The 23,153-nt window shown below is 34.5% G+C and overlaps 1 protein-coding gene and 1 long non-coding RNA gene across 2 annotated transcripts; both read left to right on the forward strand.

The window, feature by feature from the left end:
* Nucleotides 1–7,684: 7,684 nt before the first annotated feature.
* Nucleotides 7,685–16,642, forward strand: LOC133030316 (uncharacterized). Its single transcript, XR_009684168.1, has 2 exons — nt 7,685–8,153; nt 15,101–16,642. It is a non-coding gene; the product is annotated as an uncharacterized LOC133030316 (long non-coding RNA).
* A 788-nt stretch (nt 16,643–17,430) lies between these two features.
* LOC115701328 (mitogen-activated protein kinase kinase kinase 18) lies at nt 17,431–19,037 on the forward strand. Its single transcript, XM_030629089.2, has one exon. It carries the CDS (start codon nt 17,612–17,614, stop codon nt 18,860–18,862), a length of 1,251 nt encoding a protein of 416 aa, XP_030484949.2. The 5' UTR covers nt 17,431–17,611; the 3' UTR covers nt 18,863–19,037.
* The last annotated feature ends 4,116 nt before the right edge of the window (nt 19,038–23,153 follow it).

Below are 23,153 nucleotides of genomic sequence, written 5' to 3' on the forward strand. Positions count from 1 at the left end.
AGAACACTACAGGAAATGGCTCGGGTCATGATGCAGGCCAAGGATATTTCAAAACGATTTTGGGCTGAAGCTGTCAATACTGCCTGTTACGTGTGCAATAGAGTTCATCTTCGCACTGGTACCTCTCAAACTGCCTATGAGCTATGGAAAGGAAGACCTCCTAACGTGAGCCACATGCATATCTTTGGATGTACGTGTTATGTCCTGAACGATCGGGATCACTTGACCAAGTTTGATCCCAGGAGTGATGAAGGAACATTTTTGGGGTATTCCACCAACAGTCGGGCTTGCAGAGTATTCAACAAACGGACTTTCACTGTAGTTGAATCAATGAATGTGAAATTTGATGATTTAGAAGGACATGAAGATGCGTGGATCGAAGATGACTCTCCTGTTCTCTCAGGCTCTAGACCAGTCCTCACTAGACAGCCTCAAGTGTACCCTGATACTTCTACAGAGTCTCTAAATACAGCATCAGGCATATCATGTGACAATCAAGCCAGTGTCAGTGGTCCAGGAAGAGAAAATGAAGTTGATAGTGCCCTGACCAATGAACCCCAACAGGTCAAAGTTCATAAAAACGGGCCCCCATCCTGGGTTGAGAAAGCTCATCCTCAGGCCACTGTCATAGGAAATCCGAATGATACAGTGGTCACTAGACGTAAACTGCAGAATTTGTTAGCCTTTGCCTGCTATCTGTCACAGATTGAGCCCAAAAGTGTTCGAGATGCATTATTAGATGAGTTCTGGTTGGCTGCCATGCAGGATGAAATGGGAAATTTCAAGAGACTGGGTGTCTGGATAATGGTCCCTCGACCAGATGGTGCAAATGTTATAGGGACAAAATGGTTGTTTAAAAACAAGTCTGATGAATTTGGGACAGTGACTCGAAATAAAGCACGACTTGTGGCTCAAGGATATAGTCAGGTCGAAGGCATCGACTTTGATGAAACATTTGCACCCGTGGCTCGATTAGAATCCATTCGGCTGCTTCTTATCATTGCATGTTTCTTGAAGATCAAACTCTTTCAAATGGACGTCAAGAGTGCCTTCCTCAATGGGGTAATTCAAGAGGAAGTCTATGTCAAACAACCACAGGGGTTTGAAGATCCACATCATCCACACCATGTGTACAAGCTCAATAAAGCCTTATATGGACTGAAGCAGGCCCCACGTGCGTGGTATGATAGACTCACTTCATTTCTCATCTCTCATGGCTTCACTCGAGGTACTGCAGATAGCACTCTATTCATTAAACATATTGACAAAGGAATCTTTGTTGCCCAAATATATGTGGATGATATCATTTTTGGCTCAACTTGTGATACTGAAGTCCAAACATTTGTCACTTTAATGACTAATGAGTTTGAAATGAGTTTAATAGGTGACCTTACTTTCTTTCTAGGACTCCAAATCAAACAACTAGATCATGGCACATTCATTTCACAGTCTAAATATGTCAAGTCTATGTTAGATAAGTTTGGCTTCTCTCAGGTCAAGCATGCACACACACCAATAGGCACCACGTCCAAATTGTCACGAGATGAGTCTGGTGACCCTGTTGACCCCACTCTATACAGAAGTATGATAGGTGGCTTACTGTATCTCACAGCAAGTCGCCCTGATATATCCTTTAGTGTAGGTTTATGTGCCAGGTATCAAGCCAATCCTAAACAGTCTCATCTCTCTGCTGTCAAAAGAATTTTCAAATATCTAGCTGGGACGGTTAACTATGGTCTTTGGTATAGTTGTGACACGAATACCTCTTTGGTCGGATATAGTGACTTTGATTGGGCAGGATGTATAGATGATAGGAAAAGCACTTCAGGGGGTTGCTTTTACATTGGGAATAACCTTGTCTCGTGGTATAGCAAAAAACAGCAGTCCATCTCCCTTTCCACTGCAGAAGCAGAATATATTGCAACAGTACCGTTGCACTCAATTGATATGGCTGAATAAAATGCTTACTGATTATGGGTATCCTCAACACACACTGACCATCTTTTGTGACAGTACAAGCGCCATCAACATCTCTAAAAACCCTGTGCAGCACTCTCGGACCAAACACATCGACATCAGGTATCACTTTATCCGAGAACTAGTTGAGTCAAATATGCTGTCAATATCTCATGTGCCCACAACAAATCAATTAGCAGATTTGTTCACTAAAGCTTTAAATACTCAAACTTTTACTCATTTAAGAACATGTATTGGTCTCTGTACCATCTAAACTGTTCTTAGTGTCATCTGATCAATATATTTTGTCTATGAGTATGCATGTATGTCACAGTTCTTCAGCAATGGTTCTTCTGTCCTTCCCCATCTACTATATACTACTTTGATTGTTACTACATTTGAATCTTCCCCAGTCAAAAAGGCTACCTCTTCCAGATGCAATGGGAAGAGCTCTCATACACCTGGTTCTAATAAGTAGTATGCTCCTTCTATATTAGTTCTTGGTACTCAAAGAGGACGGCTACATCTCTGAAAGAGAGTGAAAGCCATGTCTGGGTACTCAAGCAAAAGCCAGAGTGATATATAAAAAAAAAAGGCTTCAAATAAAAAAAAAAACAACAATACAAAAATCGTTATTTTCCAACTATCAGTTGGTTCTTCATTGAGAGAGTGGTCCAGCTGAATTTCACTCTTCTTGGACCACATGAGATCACTGTTCACACACGAATGGAGACTCAATGTGTAGTGCTCTTGTAAGTATCATTGTCGATGGGGCAGGGGAATGATTTGTTGCTCTAGTTGTGCAGTTCGTGTGCTCTCAGAAACACTGTTCATTGATCAGCTGATATATTTTTTTTGCCTTAAAAGTTGAGTATCTTGAAGTTTTTTTGTTATTTTTCTGTTTTCTCTAAGTGTGGGCTAAATGCATATATTGTGGTATATTTGTCACAGTTCTGGTTTCTTTGATACACTTATTGCCTGATGACGTTGGTTTGTTTCGTTTAGTGTGCCGTATGATGTGGTAGTAAATATTCAATTTGGGCGCGTACGGTTTATTTGGCAAAAATCAAATTTTAAAAAAAATCATCATCATTTTTTTTGCCTGGTTAGTTGTGTTAGGGTGCCTATACTTAAGGCCTACGGAAAGTGATCAGTCTCACTTCTTCACTTTCCTCTCTGAAACCCTAAGCTGTGCTTCATCCAAATTCCTTTCTCTCTGTCATGCAGAATATCACAACCATTGCAGTAACCCCTGTTGTTATGGTTGTTCCATCCATGGAGTCGACTGATGATCCTCCAGTGCCTCCTACTGTCGCGTCTGCATTGCCTAATCCCTGTCGTGACATTGTCCTTTACCAGTCGGAGGCTGGTGGTTCTGCACCTTTCCCGAGTTCAGAGTCAACTCCGTCTCCTCCCTCACCTCCGGTCAGTCAGAAACCTCGTACATTTCAAGGTAAGGCTCCTCCTATCTCTAAAAAGGTTCGTCCTTCTCTTTCATCTCCTTCCCCACCTGTGTCCAAACGTGTCACTCGTTCTTCGTCGAGTCACTAGTCTCCCTCGAAACCTATAGGCCCTCCTCGTCCTCCATCTAAGGTCTCTATTCCTACCCCAACCAGTGAACGTGTTCAACCCAAAAGAAAATCCTCTGCTGACACCACGTATCATCCTCCTGAAAAGAAATCCAAGAAAAAACCCACTCCAGTTGCCTCTACAGAGTCATCTCCCAAACGGTCGTCTAAAGGTTCTAAAAAGTCCAAACTTCCCAAAGTTCCTATATCAACTGTCGACCCTGCAACAGTACAATGCTTTGTTGATGCCTCTAAAGCCTCTGTCTATCAACGGTGGTTTGGTAGTCGTGAGCTTTGGTTCGAACAAGTGGTCATTTTAGATGATTTTCCTGAACTGCATGAGTTTTTAAAACTTAGGAAATGGGTCAACACGGTCACTAACTTGTCTGCTCCCCACCCCATATTAGTTCGAGAATTCTATGCCAATCTGGATAGAACTGTTATTGCTCAGGGTCATCCAGGGTGTGTGAGTGCTTTTGTTAGGGGTCATAGAGTTCCTTTGGGTCGAGTGCTAACTGGCAGGGATGACTATATTTGGGACAAACATGAAATACTAGTTACTCACTTGACTCCATTCTATAAGGTTCTTCATCGAGTAGCCTTGTACAATTGGTTTCCTAATTCTCATTTGTCTGCTGTTACCCTTGAGATTGGCAAGTTCTTGTATGCTGTAGGCACTAATGTATCCATTGATCTGCCCTCGCTCATCTTTGACCGGGTACTGGAAGCATCTGAATCCACTGGCACTCGTAACAAGCTACCATTTCCAAGTTTAGTTCAACGGGTTCTCATGGATGCTCACCCTCCACTCACCACGCATGATTATCAAGTTCAGAATCCGATTCTCAGTAAGAGCTTTCTCTCGGTGGTCAACAGGAAGCCTTCTTCAACCACTCCCTCAGCAACCACAGTGAGTAAAGGCAAGTCTCCGTTGTTCAAAGGGCTATCGGATTCCAGCTGGCAGGTACAAATGTTTACTGAGTTTCAATCTTTTGCCAAACGCTATAAGAAGGATCAAAAGCGTCAGCTTGCCTTTGAGGCCTCAATGTATCAAATGGTTTGCTCTATCAAGTCCACTCTTTTGCACCATTTTCCTGGGGATTCTCTGCCTGACATCTCTCTGCCTGAGTTTCATCGTGATTCGTTTGGCGCCTCATCAGACACATCTGGGAATAATGCACATATGCAGGGGGAGCCTTCAGCCTTGGATCCAGTCACTAGTTCAGCACAACCTGATCTAGATCCTCCAGCTGACACTGCAACACCCTTTGTGTCGACAGGATCACCTTCCCAGGGGGAGTCTGGCACAGCACAGGAACCTACAGATCATATTCAATGAAGGGGGAGATATATGTCATTTGTTTTGCTTGTGTAGTGGATTTGTTATATTCCTAAAAACTTTTATATCTGGTTTATTAATATTTTCTGGTCTTTAGTTTTGTGTGTTAGTCATTGAACATAACCTGTCAAGGGGGAGAATGTTAGTGTTATTATTTTGTGACAGTGTATGTTCTGTTCAATGTCTAGTCGTGTCTGGATTTTTAGTCTGTTATATCTGCACTAACGTTTGTTTACGAGAGTCTTTTTAAGTGTTAGTTAGTGCCAGCTGGACTTATCGTTGTGGTCATATATATAATCAGTTTCTGTTAGTAAAGTGGTTATCGATTAATCATTCAGACAGTTATTTCGGTTGTTATTAGAGAGAGTCGTATCTTGTTTCTTGTGATTGTGATTACAGGTTAGATCTTGAAGCTTGAGAGTGTTCGTCAATGGCGGAATGATCTGAATCTGGATTTGCTGAGTTCAAACTGAAGGGATTTCAGTGTCATCTTCATCATCAGATCTGAAGGGATTTCAGATTGAAGACATGTTGAAGAGGAGCTCAGTTGCTGCACAAGGGATTGTGCATTGACAATCAGTGTTCTTGATTGTCGTTGGTAATTCATTACTATTTGCTGAAAAGGTTGTATTTGATTCTTTTAGAGAGAATTGGAAATTGTAATATGAACCTTTGATTGATAGTGGATGAATTTACCCTGGTTCGGGGAACCCAAGCACTAGTCGGCTGAGATGTGTTCTCAGTGCAGATGAAGCTTGTAAATTGATGTGTGATTTACTGCTTAAAGCTTAATTCTTGTTCATAACTCATATCTTGAAATCGATCAATTTAAAGATGTACAACTTGGTAACTTGAATCATTAAAATCTACTAGTTGCACTTTCAGACGATGTTACTGACCTTATACACTACTACAAAAAAGCCTATATATTCCCACCAAGTCTTAAGTGATATAAAAAATTTGTGTCGGTTGCCAAAACTGACGTAATAACCATAGACGCGAAAAGTTCTTTTCCGTCACAATTGTCAAAAGATGCATATGAACAGTACCTTCAACTGATGATCAACGCAAAACAAGAAGATATATATTTTTCAAATTCCCGTCGATTTTGAAGAGACGCAAACTATAAAATAAAACAAATAAGTCAGATCTGAAAAATAAGCCACACCCCTGCCACCACCCTAAACCTAGCTGAGCCACGCCCAACAAACCCAACTGAGACTCACCCCAACAATTGAACTCCAAACCCATTCTTTTAGCTACCCCAACCTAGGCGAGGCTGGAAAAAAACCAGTAAGATGTGAGAGAGAGTGTACTAACCCAAAAAAATGTAATTTTGTTTAATTAGACATATTTTATTAAATATGTAGTTATATAGGTCTTAGAGTAAGGTTATAATCTTACTAATGCTAATTATGAGATAATTAGTAACTTTTGAGAAAAATAATAATTAAATGAGCGTAATTTATTAATTACTGAGATTTTATTGGAACATGTGGGTATTATATATACTATTTTTGAAATAAAATATTTTGGGTTCGGGGACCGTGGAAACTCGATGAATTGGCCAAGAATGTCACGATGGTAATCAGGGGCGGAACCAGGACTAAATCATTGGGGTGGCCAACTATTAAAAAATTATATTTTGAACAATTTTTTTTTATATATTACACATCACAAAAGTTATTTATAAGAGCTTACTATCATATAAATTACATTATCACATAGTCTATTATAATTAGTAATTACACTATATTTTAATTGCTAATTAGGATTTTTTTTTCCCTGAACTTTGACATGTACCAAATAATACCTCCTCAACTTTTAAGGTCGTTAAAAATATCCCCTAAACTATTGAAATTGTTGAATTTATGAACTTTTATCTAATTTCATTCAATTTTACTATTTCAGTGATTGTTTATGTACTAAACCATGCTTCCCAGACTTTGATATCTACCAAATCATGCCCCTTGGACATTGACATGTACTAAATCATGTCTTTTAAACTTTCATCCATGTTATACTTTTTTATTAAAATTAGACAAAAAGTCCTTAAATCCAACAATCTCAATAGTTCATGTGGTATTTTTAACGACCTTAAAAGTTCAGGGGGCATGATTTGGTACATGTCAAAGTTCAGGGGGCCAAAAACCTAATTAGCCTATTTTAAAATACATGATGTATTTATATGTAAAAGTGAATATTACATATAAATTTTAATTGTCTTGTTTGACAAAATAATTAGTAATTACATAAAAAAAAAATTAATATTATATATTAATTAATGTTTAGCATAGAATTTTTTTGAAATTAAAATAAATTTTTTAGTTTTTTCAACATATACATTAGTAATTAGTAATTAATTAGTCAAAACTCATCTTCCTCTTCCTAAAATATTCATATATATTATTGAATAGTGTTAGAGTTATTATATTTTATATTTTTATTTCTAATTTAAAGATATCATTTTGTATAGCCTTAGTAGAAATTATAAAACTATAATTTCTATAATAAAACAAAATATATGTAATTTAAATAACTTATATTTTAATTAATAAATTATAATTAAATTATATAAATACATAAAATCTGAATACTTATAAAAAGTACACAATAACAATATATCATACCTTATATATATTAATTATTTACATTTATTTTATATATACGTAAAGTGTACATTTATTTCTTGAAAAATAGGGGGGGGGGGGGGGGGGGGAGGGCTGGCCACTCCAACTTAATGAGTAGCTCCATCCCTGACGGTAATAGAATGAGTTTTGGATTATACGAAAATATGTTGGTATGCTTAAGTTGTCGGGTTATTGGGGTAGATAATTTTGACCAAAATATCCCTAAGTTTTAAAGTTGGATGTTGGTTGAATTAAGGGTAGAATAGTAATATCCCTAATTTTTTTTTATTTCATTTGATTTTCTAGAAAAGTCTTAGGTTGAAGTAAGAGATTTAATATTATTAAGTTATATTAAATTATTATTAGGTACGTTAATTAAAGAGATAAATCACAAAATAAGAATTTTACAACCCATCTTCATCTCTCTCTCTCTCTCTCTCTCTCTCTCTCTCTCTCTCTCTCTCTCTCTCTCTCTCTCTCTCTCTCTCTCTCTCTCTCTCTCTCTCTCTCTCTCTCTCTCTCTCTCTCTCTCTCTCTCTCTCTCTCTCTCTCTCTCTCTTCGAAGCCCTAGGAACCCAACAAAAAATTTGAGTAATTCCATCTCAATTCATCCATCTTCTAGCTAAAATAACCAACTCTTGGAGTTGTTCAAGCCTTGAGGTAAGTTCTTTATTTGTTCTCGTTGATTTTTAGGGTTTTAGATTTTTTTTTTTTTTTTTTTTGAGGATTTTGTAGGTTATGATGAGTTTAGAGCATGTTCTTGTTGAAATTTTATGCCCTAAATACACTACTACAAAAAGTACATTTCTTGTCAATTTTTAATTGACATTAAAAGTTTTTTCGTCTGTTCCCCCAACCGACGTGTATACTGTAGACGCAAAAAATGTCTGTATTTGCATCAAAGCATCTTGCTTCAGGAGACGTGACCAATGCGAAGCTATCTCAACCGTCTCCTTGGTTTTTAGAGGTGGTTGAAGTTTGATTTTTGTGATAATATCTCGTTATTTTTGTAGGTTTGTAACTATCTTTGAGCTTATTACAGGATTTAAATATTTTAAATAGCCACTAACGATGAGGGTCTCCTAAGGGTGTGACATGGTCGTTAACTACCTTCGGAGATAGAAGCTAATACTTGGGGATGAGACCCTCGAGACCCAACATAAGGAGGGTGTCAATTGCCATCTCGGGGTGACCCTCTGAGACCCCTTTGACGTTGTGGGTAGTCATGGTATCATGAGGATGTACTCATATCAACCATGTCTTACGTAGCTGGAATGCATAACTTGTACCATGAGGGTGTAGGGGGTAGGGGTATACCCTTAGACTAACCCTTTAGGGGTTTAAGGGGTGTAACCCTAGACTAACCCTTCAGGGGTTAAGGGGTGTACCCCTAGACTAACCCTTCAGAGGTATAAGGGTATATCTCTAGACTAACCCTTTAGGGTTTAAGGGGTGTATTCCTAGACTAACCCTTTAGGAGTTTAAGGGGTGTACCCCTAGACTAACCCTTTAGGGATTTACGATGTGTACCCCTATACTAACCCTATAGGGATTGAGGGGTATACCCTTAGATTAACCCCATGTAGATCATTGCATTTCAGGTAGGGGAAGTAGTATATATCCCCTAGACTAGTTTGAATCTTGTATGTGTGTGGTCATCGTTTATCCTGTTTATGAGGGTGCTAGTCCACCGTCCTTCTGGGGGTAGTCACCTCGCTCAAGCTAGGGGGAAAGATGACCGTCAGACTTCTCTTCCAACGGTCATGATATCCGGTCATGAGTAACGATCATGACCAACAGTCATGACTTTACACATTCTTTATCAATTCAGTTTCGGTATCCTCGTGCCACATGTCATCATTTTTGCCACGTCATTATTATCAAAATTTTGGTAAGCAGAGTGCGACAATGCGTATATTGAGGTACCTAAAGGGAACTCTACATCAACGTATTCATGTTACCTCTAAAGCAAAATAATGTTTAAATGTACAAAATCAAATCAATAAAACTTTAAACAATCAAACAATTAGTAATGACAAGATTTTAAATTGAGAACAACAATCGTATGAAAAATAGGGGCAAACAGAGTATCAAAAACTAGAAAACAGTAAATGTAGAAAATAAAAAAATCAACACCAAGATATATACTGGTTCAAGTCCGATAGATCGATGTGATCAATGGCTCTACTCTAGTTTTAGAACACCACCGCAATCTTCCTTTATTGATTGAGCAAGAATATGTACAGTACAGTCGAGCCAAGATTCACTGTCGAGTCCTCACTAAGTGTTTCAACTCTCACACTTACACCCAAGAATCTTCTTCATCTACAGAAGATTCTTCTTACAAACCCAAACTCAATCTCTCTCTCTTTTCTCTGCATCTCTCTTTCTACCACTCAATCTTTTCTCTCTCAAAATCTCAATCTCATCTTAATAGAGTTTTCAAACTCGTGTGTTCAGCCTCTGTTTTTCATACGATTATTGTTCTCGATTTGATAATCTCGTCATTGCTAATTATTTAATTATTTGGAGTTTTATTTATTTGACTTTGCTCATTTAGTCATATTTTCTCACAAATCAGAGCTAAGTAATCGATCAAGAACGCAGAATTAAGATTCTTTCCAGTGCAATCTTGAAGAAACTTTGAACGCCAACAATGGCGAGATTTGAATTGGAGAAATTTGAAAGAACTGGGGACTTTTTGCTCTATGGAGAGAAAGTCTGAAAGGAATCCTTGTGCACCATAATGTTTCCAAGGTTCTCGGAGACGAGAAGTTATTGGAAAAAAAGAAACCAAAGAAAAAAGCAGAAATGAGAGAGATAACATAATCATCATGTATCTATCAAACAATGTTCGAAGGAAACTCATCATAGAGAAGAAGACAAAAGGAGTTTGGAATAAATTGGAAGAATTATACTTAAAACTATCAATTGCTAGCAAGATTAATTTGCTATAAAGTTTATACGATTTCAGAATGATTTCTTCTCTTTCTTTAGATGATAACTTTGAAAGATTTAATGAGATTCTTGTAGGATTGGAAAATATAAATCACAAAATTGATGAAGAAATCCAGGCCATTATTTTGCTGAGATTGCTTCCAATAGCATATCAAGAAGTCAAGGCAGCCATCAAGTATGGCATGGATGTTATTGCATTAGAAGATGTTCTTTCCCCACTTAAGTCGAAAGATTTTGAGTTACAATTGGATAAGGAATCCAAGAAAGAAAAAGTGTATTTGACAAGAGGAAGATCACCCAAGAAAGTGAGTTCAAAGAGTAAACACCATCAATCTCAATCAAGATCTAAGTCCAGAGAGAAGGACACAAGGAAATGTTAATTTTGTGGAAGGCCTGGACACTTGCAAAGATTTTGCAAGAAGTACAAGGAGCGACAAGGCTTCAATAAATTTGACAATGGAGATAGGAAGGACTTCTGGTACCATCACCACGGGAAAGACTCTACTACAATCACGGAATATAGTGATGACTGCTCCATGGACGGAGAATTATTCTCTATCTTAGAGTCTTTAATGAACAAGGAGTGGATTCTCAACTCCGGATGCACTTATCACATGTGTTCGAATCGAGAGTCATTTTTTGATTATAAGTCAGTTGATGGAGGTAAAGTTCTCATGGGAAATGATCATTCTTGCAGGGCCATTGGAACTGAAAAGGTGGCCATCAAATAATATAATGGTAAAATCAAGGTGTTGACAAACGTAAGGCACATCCCGGACCTTAGATGAAACCTCATATCATGGGTGCTCTTGTGGATGAAGGATACGGATACAAGTCCATTCATGGAAGCTTGAGGATCACCAAATATTCTTTGGTAGTGATGAAAAGTGAAAAGATAAATGGTTTGTATGTTCTCCAAGGAGAAAGTGTCCTAGCTAGGTAGGCAAGTATGGTGAAAGGACTAGAATCAGATATGAAGTTGTGGCATCACAGACTTGGACATATCAGTGAACAAGGCCTCAAAGAATTGCATAAACAAGGTATAATTGAAAATTTAAATCTTATGCCTTACAATTTTGTGAAGCTTGTGTTTTAGGGAAACAACATAAGATGAAGTTCACTTCGGCAAGGCACACAACCAAAAAGATACTGCAATATGTGCACGTTGACCTTTGGGACCGTTCAAGGTGCCTACTCACACTGGAGCAATATTTTCTTTCAATAGTTAATGATTACAGTCGGTGTGTTTGGACCTACTTGTTAACCACTAAGGATGAGTGCCTGGAACAGTTTAGAAATTGAAAAACTCAAGTGGAAAACCAAACCAATCTTAAAATTAAAACTTTAGAACTAATAATGGGTTGGAGTTTGTTAACTCTGAATTTGACAAAATGTGTCTATATTTTGGGATCATTAGGCATAGAACTGTAGTCAAGACCCTAGAGTAAAATGGTGTTGCTAAAAGGATGAACCGAACCTTGTTGAACAAAGTTAAATGCTTACTGTTCAGTTCTAGGTTAGAAAAACCATTCTAGGGGGAAGCTTTAACAAACGCAAACTATCTTATAAATAGGAGCCCGAATAGAGTAACATACCTAAAAAGACCTTATGAAATATGGTACCACAAAACCCCCAACCTAACATATTTAAGAACTTTTGGGTGTACATCATATGTACACCAATCCATTGACAAGCTGAAAACTAGATCCGTGAAGGGAACATTCCTAGGTTATTCCTCAAAAACCAAGAGGTATAAAATCTACATTTCTAGAAAGGGTAAACCGAAGGTTGTGATTGCTAGAAATGTTGTTTTTAATGAGTTAGAATATCCTCACTTGACCTCCAAGAAAGGTAGTGTGTCTCCGTGTGATGTAGGAAAAATAGGAAACAAAGGCACTACAAGTATGGAAATGGAGTATGGAATGAAGCTCCTGAAAGAAGGTCCACAGGCAAAAGATAGTGTGGAACCGGAAGACAATGCACAAACAAAAGTTGTTGTGGAGCTCGAAGAACAAGATAATGAAGACCAAACATAGGTAATAGAAAGGGTTCAGACAGACAAGTCTGGAAGGTTATCAGTTGGCTCGTGATAGAACTCAGAGAGAGATTCATCCTCCAATTAGGTTCACGAAAGCAGACATAATAGCATTTGCGCTAGCGGTAGTTCAACAAACTGAAATTGAACAACCCAGAAGCTATGAAGAGGCAGTTTCAGGTGGAAACAAGTCTAAATGGCTTCAAGCCATGGATGAGGAGATGGATTCACTCTGGAAGAATAAGACTTGGGTAGTTGTCCCGAAGCTAGAGAACAAGAAGATTGTGTAGTGCAAATGGATTCTTAAAGTGAAAGAGAGAATCAATGAGAATGAACCAGTGAGGTTTAAAGCCAAGTTAGTGGCTAAGGGTTTTACTCAGGTGGAAGGTATAGACTACACGAAAATCTTCTCACATGTGGTAAAGTACAAGACAATAAGGTTGATGCTATCCTTAGAGGCACATCTGGAGTTTGAAGTTGAACAGCTTGATGTCAAGATTACTTTTCTAAATGGGTTCCTGGATGAAGAGATCTACATGAAGCAACCATGGTTTCAAGTGGAAGGGAAAGGAGTTAAATTAGTGTGCCAGCTTAATAGATCATTGTATGGTTTGAAACAGTTCCCTAGACAATAGAATAAGAGAATTGATACGTACATGCATCAAATTGGATTTAAACGATCGACATACAATCACTGCTTATATTTTAAGAATATGGAGCAATCTACAGCTGTGTTCTTATTGCTCTATGTGGATGATATGCTCATCATGAGCAAAGATAAATTTGTGATCAAAAGTATCAAAGTCAAACTCAAAAGAGAATTTAAAATGAAAAGAACTTGAATCAGTATATATTTTGGTATTTTTAATACTTTATTTGCTCTTATTTTTCATAGTTCTCGATTTGATAATTTTGTCATTGCTAATTATTTAATTGTTTAAAATTTTATTGATTTGATTCTACACCTTCAATTGTAATTTTCTCACACCAATATTAATTGGTTTCTCATATGCTAATTGGATGTGTTGTATTAGAGTATATGGGTACTAGCACTACTATCAATACAAGAACCCCAATCAATTGATTGTTCTTTGGAGAAACACTAATATTGGTAGCCAGCAATTCACTGGGTTCTTGTATTAGTAGTAGTGAATACGTACCAACATACTCTAATTTATATATATATGGAACACTTCTTAATGGGTATTACCCATGAATGTTTACTAAACAAATTTAACTATAAATATTAATTTTAAAAATATCAAACCATCGAATTTTGATCTAATAACGAATAATGAAATCACAAATTTGAATTTCTATGCTTAATTTAACTACTTAATTAAAAAAATATAAAAAAATATCTCTTTTTACACTATATCAAAAATATGTTATACAAAAATATTTAACTCAAACTCAACTCTTTCTTTTCTTATTTTTCTTGCTATTTTTTTTTTTAAAAAAAAAAATTCCCGATGGAACAATCTCAGCCCATATGATATAAAAATGAGAGATTTTTTTAATTAGATAGAAAGATTAAGTATAAAAACTCAAAATTTTCTAATTTTGCTCATTCATGGGTAATACCCATTAAGAGTGAACCCATATATATATATATATAGAGGAAATTACACTTACTATGGGATTTTAAAAGTTCTTATGATAAATATGGCACATTTAAGTTTGATCAATTTATACGGTATTTTTTTATTTTTAGGTCTTTTTATGGTATTTGATATGCCATATATATATGTAATTAGGTTTTCAAATCTCATATTTAATGTTTTTATTTATTTAGGAAGTTTTATTTGTCATTGATGCTGGAAAAATCACCGGAGTTTGCTGCTGGTGCCGAAAAAGTCGCCGGAGTAGCGGTAGGTGCTGGAAAATTCATCGGAGTTGCTGCCGGCACCGAAAAATTCGTCGGAATTGGCATTGTCGCCGAAAAAATCACTGAAAAAATCACCAAGAAACAGGTTTATTCACCAAGAAACCGGTTTCTAAGGTGATTTTTTCGTTGACAATGCCAATTCTGACAACTATTCTGGCGCTAACAGCTACTCCGGCGACTTTTTCGGCACTGACAACAAACTTCGGAAAAGTCATTAGAATTGGCATAGTCGATGGAAAAATTACCAAGAAACTGGTTTCTGGTTTCTTGATGAAGAAACCAGTTTTTTTGTGATTTTTCCGGTGACTTTTCTGACAACAATGGCAATTCTAACGACTTTTCTAGCATTGGTAGCAACTCTGACGACTAATACAGCGGCAGCTACTCCGGTGACTTTTTCAGTACCGATTGTAAACTCTGGGAAATTCGTCGGAATTGACATTACCGAAAAAATCAGCAAGAAACTGGTTTTTTTTCTTCATCAAGAAACCAATTTCTTGATGAAGAAACCAGTTTCTTGGTAATTTTTTTTTGTATTTTTTTTCCTCTATTTGGTTGATTGATGAAACTGCTTTCAATTATTTTCAGTGTATATCATTTTTATTTTGTTTTCATAATCGTTATTATTGTTATGTAACAAAATTAGTTTCTTGATGAAGAAACCACTTTCTTGGTGAAGAAACCGGTTTTTTGATGAAAAAACCACTTTCTTGGTAATTTTTCTAGTGATTTTGCTGGCGACAATGCAATTCTGACGACTTTTTTGACGCCGGCAATAACTCTGGCGATTTTTCCGACATCAGCAACTACTCCGGCGACTTTTCCGGCACCGACATCAAACTCCAGAATAGTCGTCAGACTTAGCATTGTCACCGGTAAAATTACCGGAAAAATCACCAAGAAACCGGTTTCTTCATCAAGAAACCAGTTTCTTGGTGACTTTTCCAGCGACAATGCTAGTTCTGACAACTTTTTCGGCGCCGGCAGCAACTCCGACGACTTTTTCGGCACCGGCAATAAACTACGGTGATTTTTTCGGCACGAGTGACAACTTCGGCGATCACTATAGTTTTATTTATTTTATTTTTTTAAAAAAATAAATATGAAAGGAATTTTAATATTTTTTATGGTAATTTAATTAAGTTTTTATTTTTTATAAATTTTAAATTTAGATATCTTTTTAATGTTTTATATGGTTTTTTTTCTAAAAAAAAACAATATTTTTAGTTTAATTGGTTAAATAATATCATATTTAGTGGTATTTACTTTTTATATTATATTTATCATAACCTTAATAATTTTTCTCATATCTTTTAAAATAACCCCAGAGATATATATATATATATATATATATGCACATATCATGATTGCTTTACTTAGAGGACACAATTAGTTATGTGTTTAAAGTTAAGATACTGAGATGTGATTAACCATTGAAACAAAGCATTATAGAAAAATATTGTCGGCGCACACATGCTTGGCAAAAGAAAATAATTATACAAATGGGAGGGTTAGTTTAGTAAATTCCAAAACTTTATCCAACTTTTTCAAATTTAAGTTGTACCAAAATTTTGTCAGCATATATACATGGATACTACCCAATTAGATTTATGTATACTTTTATCCAATAATTAAACAAATTGTAAAGCGATGATGCTGTTCAAGTAGTACCCTAGCTAATTTTAATTAAATTTGGTACGAAATTTGACTTTTCTTGATGAGGTAAAATGGGCACACGACACATCGACACCTTCTTCTAACCAAATTGGCTACTTAAATTTTGGTTAAAGAATGTGAAAAACCATAACTGAATTGGTCATAAAAGATAATTACATAAATTATTATTTTTTAAAAAAAAAAATTATATTTTTATATTTAAAAGATAATTTTCATAAAAATAACGCAAAAATTATAAAAAAAAAATTAAATAAAATAATATAAAAATAACATCTAAATAATAAAAATTTAAAAGAGTACAACTTAAAAGGTCATATTTTTTATAAATAAAATAAAAGAATTGTAAAAATAATTAAAATTTCATGAAACTATATTTTTATAATTTTTTTATTTATTTGGTGTGTTTGTGAAATAATTCCTAAAACGTATGTGAATTGGCCCTAACAATGAAAAATTATTAGCAAACGTGGCTTAAGAATAACACAAGTCAAATATATCTTTCAAGACAAAAAAAAGTATTTATATGTAAATGAAAGAGAGCATGTGGCGTTGTGGTAAATTGACTCGCCTAGTTTTAAAAAACTATTATAACTAGAAGAAGAAAAAAAAACTATGTTGGTTTTGACTTTGACAATCTATAAATAATTTTCTTTTTAAAAAAAGTGAAATACACCTTTTTAATTATCACTATAGACGAAAATAATAAAAAAAAAAACCCAAATTTCTTGTATTAATTAAGTCTAATTTTTTTTTTATATAGTTTTCAATTCACATATTCATACACTATGACAAATTCACAATTTACATTCACATATATTAACATTCACAATTTCACATTAGGAACATGTACAATAATACGTAACAAAATAATCCAAATTCATAAACCTGACCACATTCCTCTTGCTCATACCAGAAAAAAGAAATGAATCAATTTTGACAATGTTAGGACACATATCCACTAATTCAACTTCATACAAAATGTTGAAAGTTGATGCTAAAATTCAACCATATTGGTGGCTCAACCCCACCCGTCTAAGCATTTTCAAAGACTTATTATTATTATTATTATTAACAATACCTAAAGCAAAACTCACTCTCTCACCTTGTCATACACTAATTACAAAACAAAGAATCAAGTTTGGATCATCCATCCAAGCTACCGTATCGTATCCCCTATTACTTGTACCATCCCAAATAAATCACCTGTTCTGTTCACACCCTAAAATCCTCAACCTTTAACACGTGCCCACGTGACACTATGCCAAGACATGATCAGACCAGGCAGAAATTGCCGTCAACTCCACCCAAATTTCGACACGTTCATAACTCACGTTAAAGCTATCGTCAACTCTCTGTCTTTCTCTCTCTCTCCCTAGAGGTAGGGAGAGACACCTAACCAACCAATAAAAACTAACCATTTTAGAATTCTTATTATACTAAATACTCACACCACTCACCAATATATATAAACCCCAATTTAACCTACTCAAAAGGACCAAGTAAAGCCTTTCCAAAGTTCCAAACTTTATTTATTTCTCTTTTCTTCTTAGGCTCACCCAAATGGACTGGAGCAGGGGACACGTCATCGGCCGAGGTTCTTCGGCCACAGTCTCCGTCGCTACCTCTGCCCGGTCCGGTCAAGTGTTCGCCGTCAAGTCCGCCGAGTTGTCCCGGTCTAAAGCTTTGCAACAAGAACAGAGCCTTCTTTCTTCTATTACTAGTCCTCATGTTGTGAGCTACATTGGTCAAGACATTACAACAGAAAACGACAAACCCATATACAATCTCTTCCTCGAGTACGTGCCCGGTGGGTCTCTAACCGACGTCGTTTCTAGCCGCGACGGGAGACTCGACGAATTGTTGATCGGACATTACACGCGGGAAATCGTTCGAGGGTTAGAGTATCTTCATTCTGTTGAGATAGTGCATTGTGACATTAAGGGTCGGAACATCTTGATCGGCGAAAAGGGTCCAAAAATAGCCGATTTTGGCTGCGCTAGAAGGGTTAACTCCGCCGGACCGATAGCCGGAACGCCAATGTTTATGGCACCGGAGGCGGCGCGTGGTGAGCACCAAGGACTCCCTAGTGATATTTGGTCTCTGGGTTGCACTATTATCGAGATGGCAAGCGGAGGCTCGCCGTGGCCTGATAGCAGTGACCCAATTGCGATTCTTTATAGGATTGCTTATTCCGGTGAGTCGCCGGAGATTCCGAGTTTTCTTTCGGACGAAGCAAGGGATTTCTTGGGGAAGTGTTTAAGAAGGAATCCAGATGAGAGGTGGACGGCGAGTCAGCTTTTAAAGCATCCATTCATTGGAGAGTTGAAGCAAAACAACGAATCGAATAATTCAAAATCTATCTCTCCTACTAGTATTCTCGATCACGAAATATGGAATTCATTAGAAGATGAATTGGAGAGTTTTAGCAATTTCGGTAGTGTATCAAACGGTCGAGATTCGCCGGTTGATAGGATCAGACGGCTGTCATCGTCTCCACCGCTAACAGAGGATTATACTACATTGAGTTTGGAACAGAATTGGGTCACGGTTAGAAGTAGTAGTAATGATGAAGACGAAGAAGTTGATACGGTTGGTGAGTCAGGGGAAACAGTCTCAGCTTCTTCATTCAGTAGTTGTGACTGTTCAAGTTTATTATTAGATATAAATTTTAGTGGTAAAAACAGGGCAGACATTCTTGAGGTTTCTCCTAGAGAGAAGACAAATGTTGTTTTCAATTTGAATAATCTCATTCTTGAGAAGGAGAGACAAAAGTTCTTACTTCCTCTTAGTTCAACATTTTTGAAATTATAGAAATTATAGAAAGATCTTTTTTTTACTGTTCTTCACTGATGAGATTTTTCAAAATTATATTTCTGAAATAGTTTCTGTGAGTTTATGTTAAACATAGTAATTAATATGTTGGCACAGTTTATTTTTGAACAACTCCCTTTCAAAATATTCATCATTAATAAAGAACCCCCAAAAATTTTAAAAGGAGAATTGGTAATTAATTATTAACTAACCAATTTACTGTTGAAGTAAGAAAAGAAAAGAAAAAAAACTCTTACATCGTACTCTTTGTTTGTAATTTGTAGTAGGTATATTTAATTTGGGAAACTTTCTATAACTTCCAAGAGTTCCAAAGTGAGCAATCTTTATTACAGATTCCCGAGCATGCATTTTTGGTAGGTTTGGATGTAAATGTAAATAGTTAAAGAAGTGAAAAAATAATGTCTATAATAACAGCACATTTACCAACCCGAGACTGAGTAGTGCAACCTTGGTTGGGGTCATTTCTGTTAATGCCTATTTTTCTTTTCTTTTTTAATATTCATTTTTATCGATGAGTTGGTCAAATTGGAAGCTCTTAAATCGCTATACTAAGCCAACTGTCAATTAGATGGAATAGTACCAATCACCTACTTCCGTAATCCAAATTATAATTCTCCTCTTTCCTTTTTTCCCATATATTATTAAGAACAAGTCTTTAAGGGAAGGTAGAAATATATTATTGTGTATTTGATTATACATATTTGGGACACTATATGTGGCTAAAGCTTTACCAAGTGTAAATTAATGGGTTTGGCTAGAGTAAAGCACTGTAAATGGTTTTTATTTATTTACTTATTAATATATAATATTTATATTCTTATTCTTATTCCTTTTACGCTATCTTAGAGCTAGTTTGTCGGATTTTTAAGTTTATTATTAACCAAATAAAAAAGTAAAAAAGAACGAATGTCCAACAATAGAGAAGTGTGGCCAAATCACAAGAAAGAGATAGAAAAAATCTTAGTCAACTATAGTTAGTTACTCAGCGTCATTGATGATGTAGATCATAGATAATTTTTTATCTTCAGAAAGACGATTAAGAAAAATTGAGAATTTGAGTTATTGGTAAGTATAATAGAGTGGACGAAATTGGGGTAGGGGTTGGCTAAGAAGAATCGTTGTACTATTAATTAAAGCTAATTTAAAAAATTGTTGCCTGTTATTTAGGCAACCCTTGTCTAAGTTTCTAGAAGTCATGAGCATATTGGTAAAGGCCTTTAATATCTTTGGAATACAACACTTTACACAAGGTTGCTTGGAGAAACGTTAATTAAAGTGCCTTTTTTTTTTAATTAATATAAAAAATAATTAAAAAAGAAATTTTTACACCAAAATACGAAATACACACTTTATTACATATATATCTTCACACGGTTAAACAATATTTATACAGATTAACTTTATTTTATTACACTTTTACCACTTGCACACACAATCCATGCATGCAGCCACACACGTCATTGATTGATGACTTATATCAATCACACCTTACATCATTCCCTTATCTTTTTCTTTTCTTCTTTTTTTTTTTTTATTATTTTCAATTTCTTTTCAGTTTTTTTTTTAAAAAAATAAAACCTCCATAGCTGAACTCTTCTCTTTTCCCTTTGCCAAAGAAAAGTTCTAAAATGGGGTTGAAATCTGTAGCTAATAGGATTAAGACAATGACTCCAAATTTTGTTCCTCAATTGTCGAAACATGAGCGAGCTCCTCCTAAAAAAAATCAAAGGTTGCTGCCCAGGAAAAAATTCATCAAGATGATGCTCAAAAAATGATTAAGATGGAGCTGGTGTTCGATCTCAGGTTTGTTTTCGGTTTCTTTTTCGTTTCCCCCCTTTTTGAAATTTTTTTCGTATTTGACATTAGTGTGTTTTGTGTTTATTGATTTTACTATTTTAGGTTTTTCATTTTAACATTTCTTTTAGTTTTGTTTGGTTTTTAGGGCTTCCATTTTTTAAGTTTAATTTATTTGTTCTTTTATGAGTTTTTCATTTTCGTTTGTTTAGTCTTAATTTATATTTTATTTTGTTGTTTTTTTTTTCTATTTTTCTTTTTCGAGATGTTTTATTGTTTTTCATTTCAGTTTCTTCATTTGATTATTTCTCATTTTGTAATAGTTTTTTCATAGTTTTTTAATAGTGTAAACACCTTTTGTATGTATTTTTTTTAATATGTTTTTTGTCTAATTGTTTCCTGACCATTTTTATATCATCAATGGGTAACAATGAGATTTATTATGGATGTTGATGTTCAAAGAGTTTTTCTTGAATTTTAGTTTATATACAGTTGTTTAGTAGTTTTACTATAGTTTTGCTACTTGCATATGTTATTTCATTATAAAACTAATATGCAACTATTTGCACAAAACTTACTATGTATAACTACTATTTCTTAGTCCCCGTCAAATTAAATTCCTGCATAATATATAAACTATCATAAAACGATAATGCAACTATAAGGCAACCAAAACAAAAAATAAACAGACTTATACGTAACTGGTTGTACCTTAATTCGAATTTACTCTTCTTATTGTGTTTCTAAAAAAATATATTTATATTGGAAACTAGTAATCAATCAAAATGCAACTGTATATAACGTAGATGTATTATTCATGAGGTTTTTTTTTTAATTTTTCACATCATATATTATTTTGGATTTGGTGGGAGCTCCAGATCTGTTTGTTACAGATCTACATTTCATGAATATAGATTTCGATATTAGGGGGAGTTATTTTGATCGAATAAAACAGAAAACAAATGTGTAATTTCAGTTTCTTCACAGTTTTTCTGATTTTTTTTCGTCATTTTCTGTTTAGATCATTGCAGGTCTTCTTTTCCAGTTGATTTCGCCAGAATTAATAGTTGTATTTTCCTCGTTTTGGTTTCATTTTGGTTGTTTTGCGGTTTTGAAACGATCGAGGTATTTTCATCTTCATGGTTCGCTCTGTACAGTTGAAGGCTTAGTGCATGTGGTATTTTTGTAAATATTTGTATGTGGACTGTATAAATATTTAATGGGCCGGCGTAAAGTATTTTTGTAATTTTTTTTTCCTTTTTTGTATTTTTCTATTTTTTTCCCTAACAATTTTGTCTTCAACTTTCAACACGATCCTATTCTGGTTTGTTAAAAATTTTCCTTAAATTTTTACATTTACAAAAATTTAGTCCTTGTGTAATGTTCTCTCTCATTATTTCGTTTAAATGCTCATGTGTCTTTGTAAATTAATAATGTTGTCTCTTAAACTTTGACAACTATGAAACTGTACCCTTTTTAAATAAAAATAAGAAAGATATTCAACATTTTATTTTTGGTAAATCTTAAAAAATAGTTTAGATCTTAAAAAAATTATTTTTGAATAATTAAGAAACTTAAAATTGAAATCAAAATTTTGAAACTAATTAAGTGATTTAAAAAATTAATTTTTTTTAATAAAAAATCCATTTAGATATAAAAAAAAGAATATTACAAATTCAATTTTTGTAAAAACTAAATTTTGCCGGAACAAGTTTGAGTCAATTTTTTCTCCAAAAATCTAGATTTGTTTGAGTAAACATAACTTTTTTTGGTTTAATTTCTATTTTTTTCAAATAATTTTAAATTTTTATTTTTTAAGACATGAGTTTGTAAATATAAATAAGTTTGATTTTCTCTTAACAAAACTTTAGTTTGTTTAAATTATTTATTAGATTTTCAATAATTTTATTTGATTTTCAATAATTAACATTTTTGCCCCTAAACTTTCGGCACTACCTAATTTTACCCCCTAAAAATACGGCTTGTTAAAAATTCTCCCTAAAATATAACAATTACATAATAATGCCTCTTCTCTTAGGTTCCGTTTCTTTTACCATTAAAAATTAGCATTTTTACCCCCTAAACTTTGACCGATACAAAATTTTGCCCCCATTTTATTAAAAAAAAATATTTTAAAATTGTAATATTCTATATTTTAAAAACAATTATAATATTCTATTAATTTTGAAAAAAATAATAAAAATTATTTAAAAAACCTAATAAAAATATCAAATTAATTAAAAATATTAATTTTACTTAAAAAAATAAATTATTCTTAAAAAAGATTTCAAACTTTATTTTCTTTATAAACACGTATCTTAAAAATTAAACCTAAATTATTGAGAATTAAATAAATAATTTAAATAAACTAAATTTTTTTGAAGAAAATACCAAACTTATTTATATTTAGAAACTCATATCTTAACAAATACAGAAAATAATTAAAAATTCAACAAAAATATAAACTAATTTTGAA

The sequence above is a fragment of the Cannabis sativa genome, chromosome 8 (assembly GCF_029168945.1).
Source record: "Cannabis sativa cultivar Pink pepper isolate KNU-18-1 chromosome 8, ASM2916894v1, whole genome shotgun sequence".
Taxonomy (NCBI): Eukaryota; Viridiplantae; Streptophyta; class Magnoliopsida; order Rosales; family Cannabaceae; genus Cannabis; species Cannabis sativa.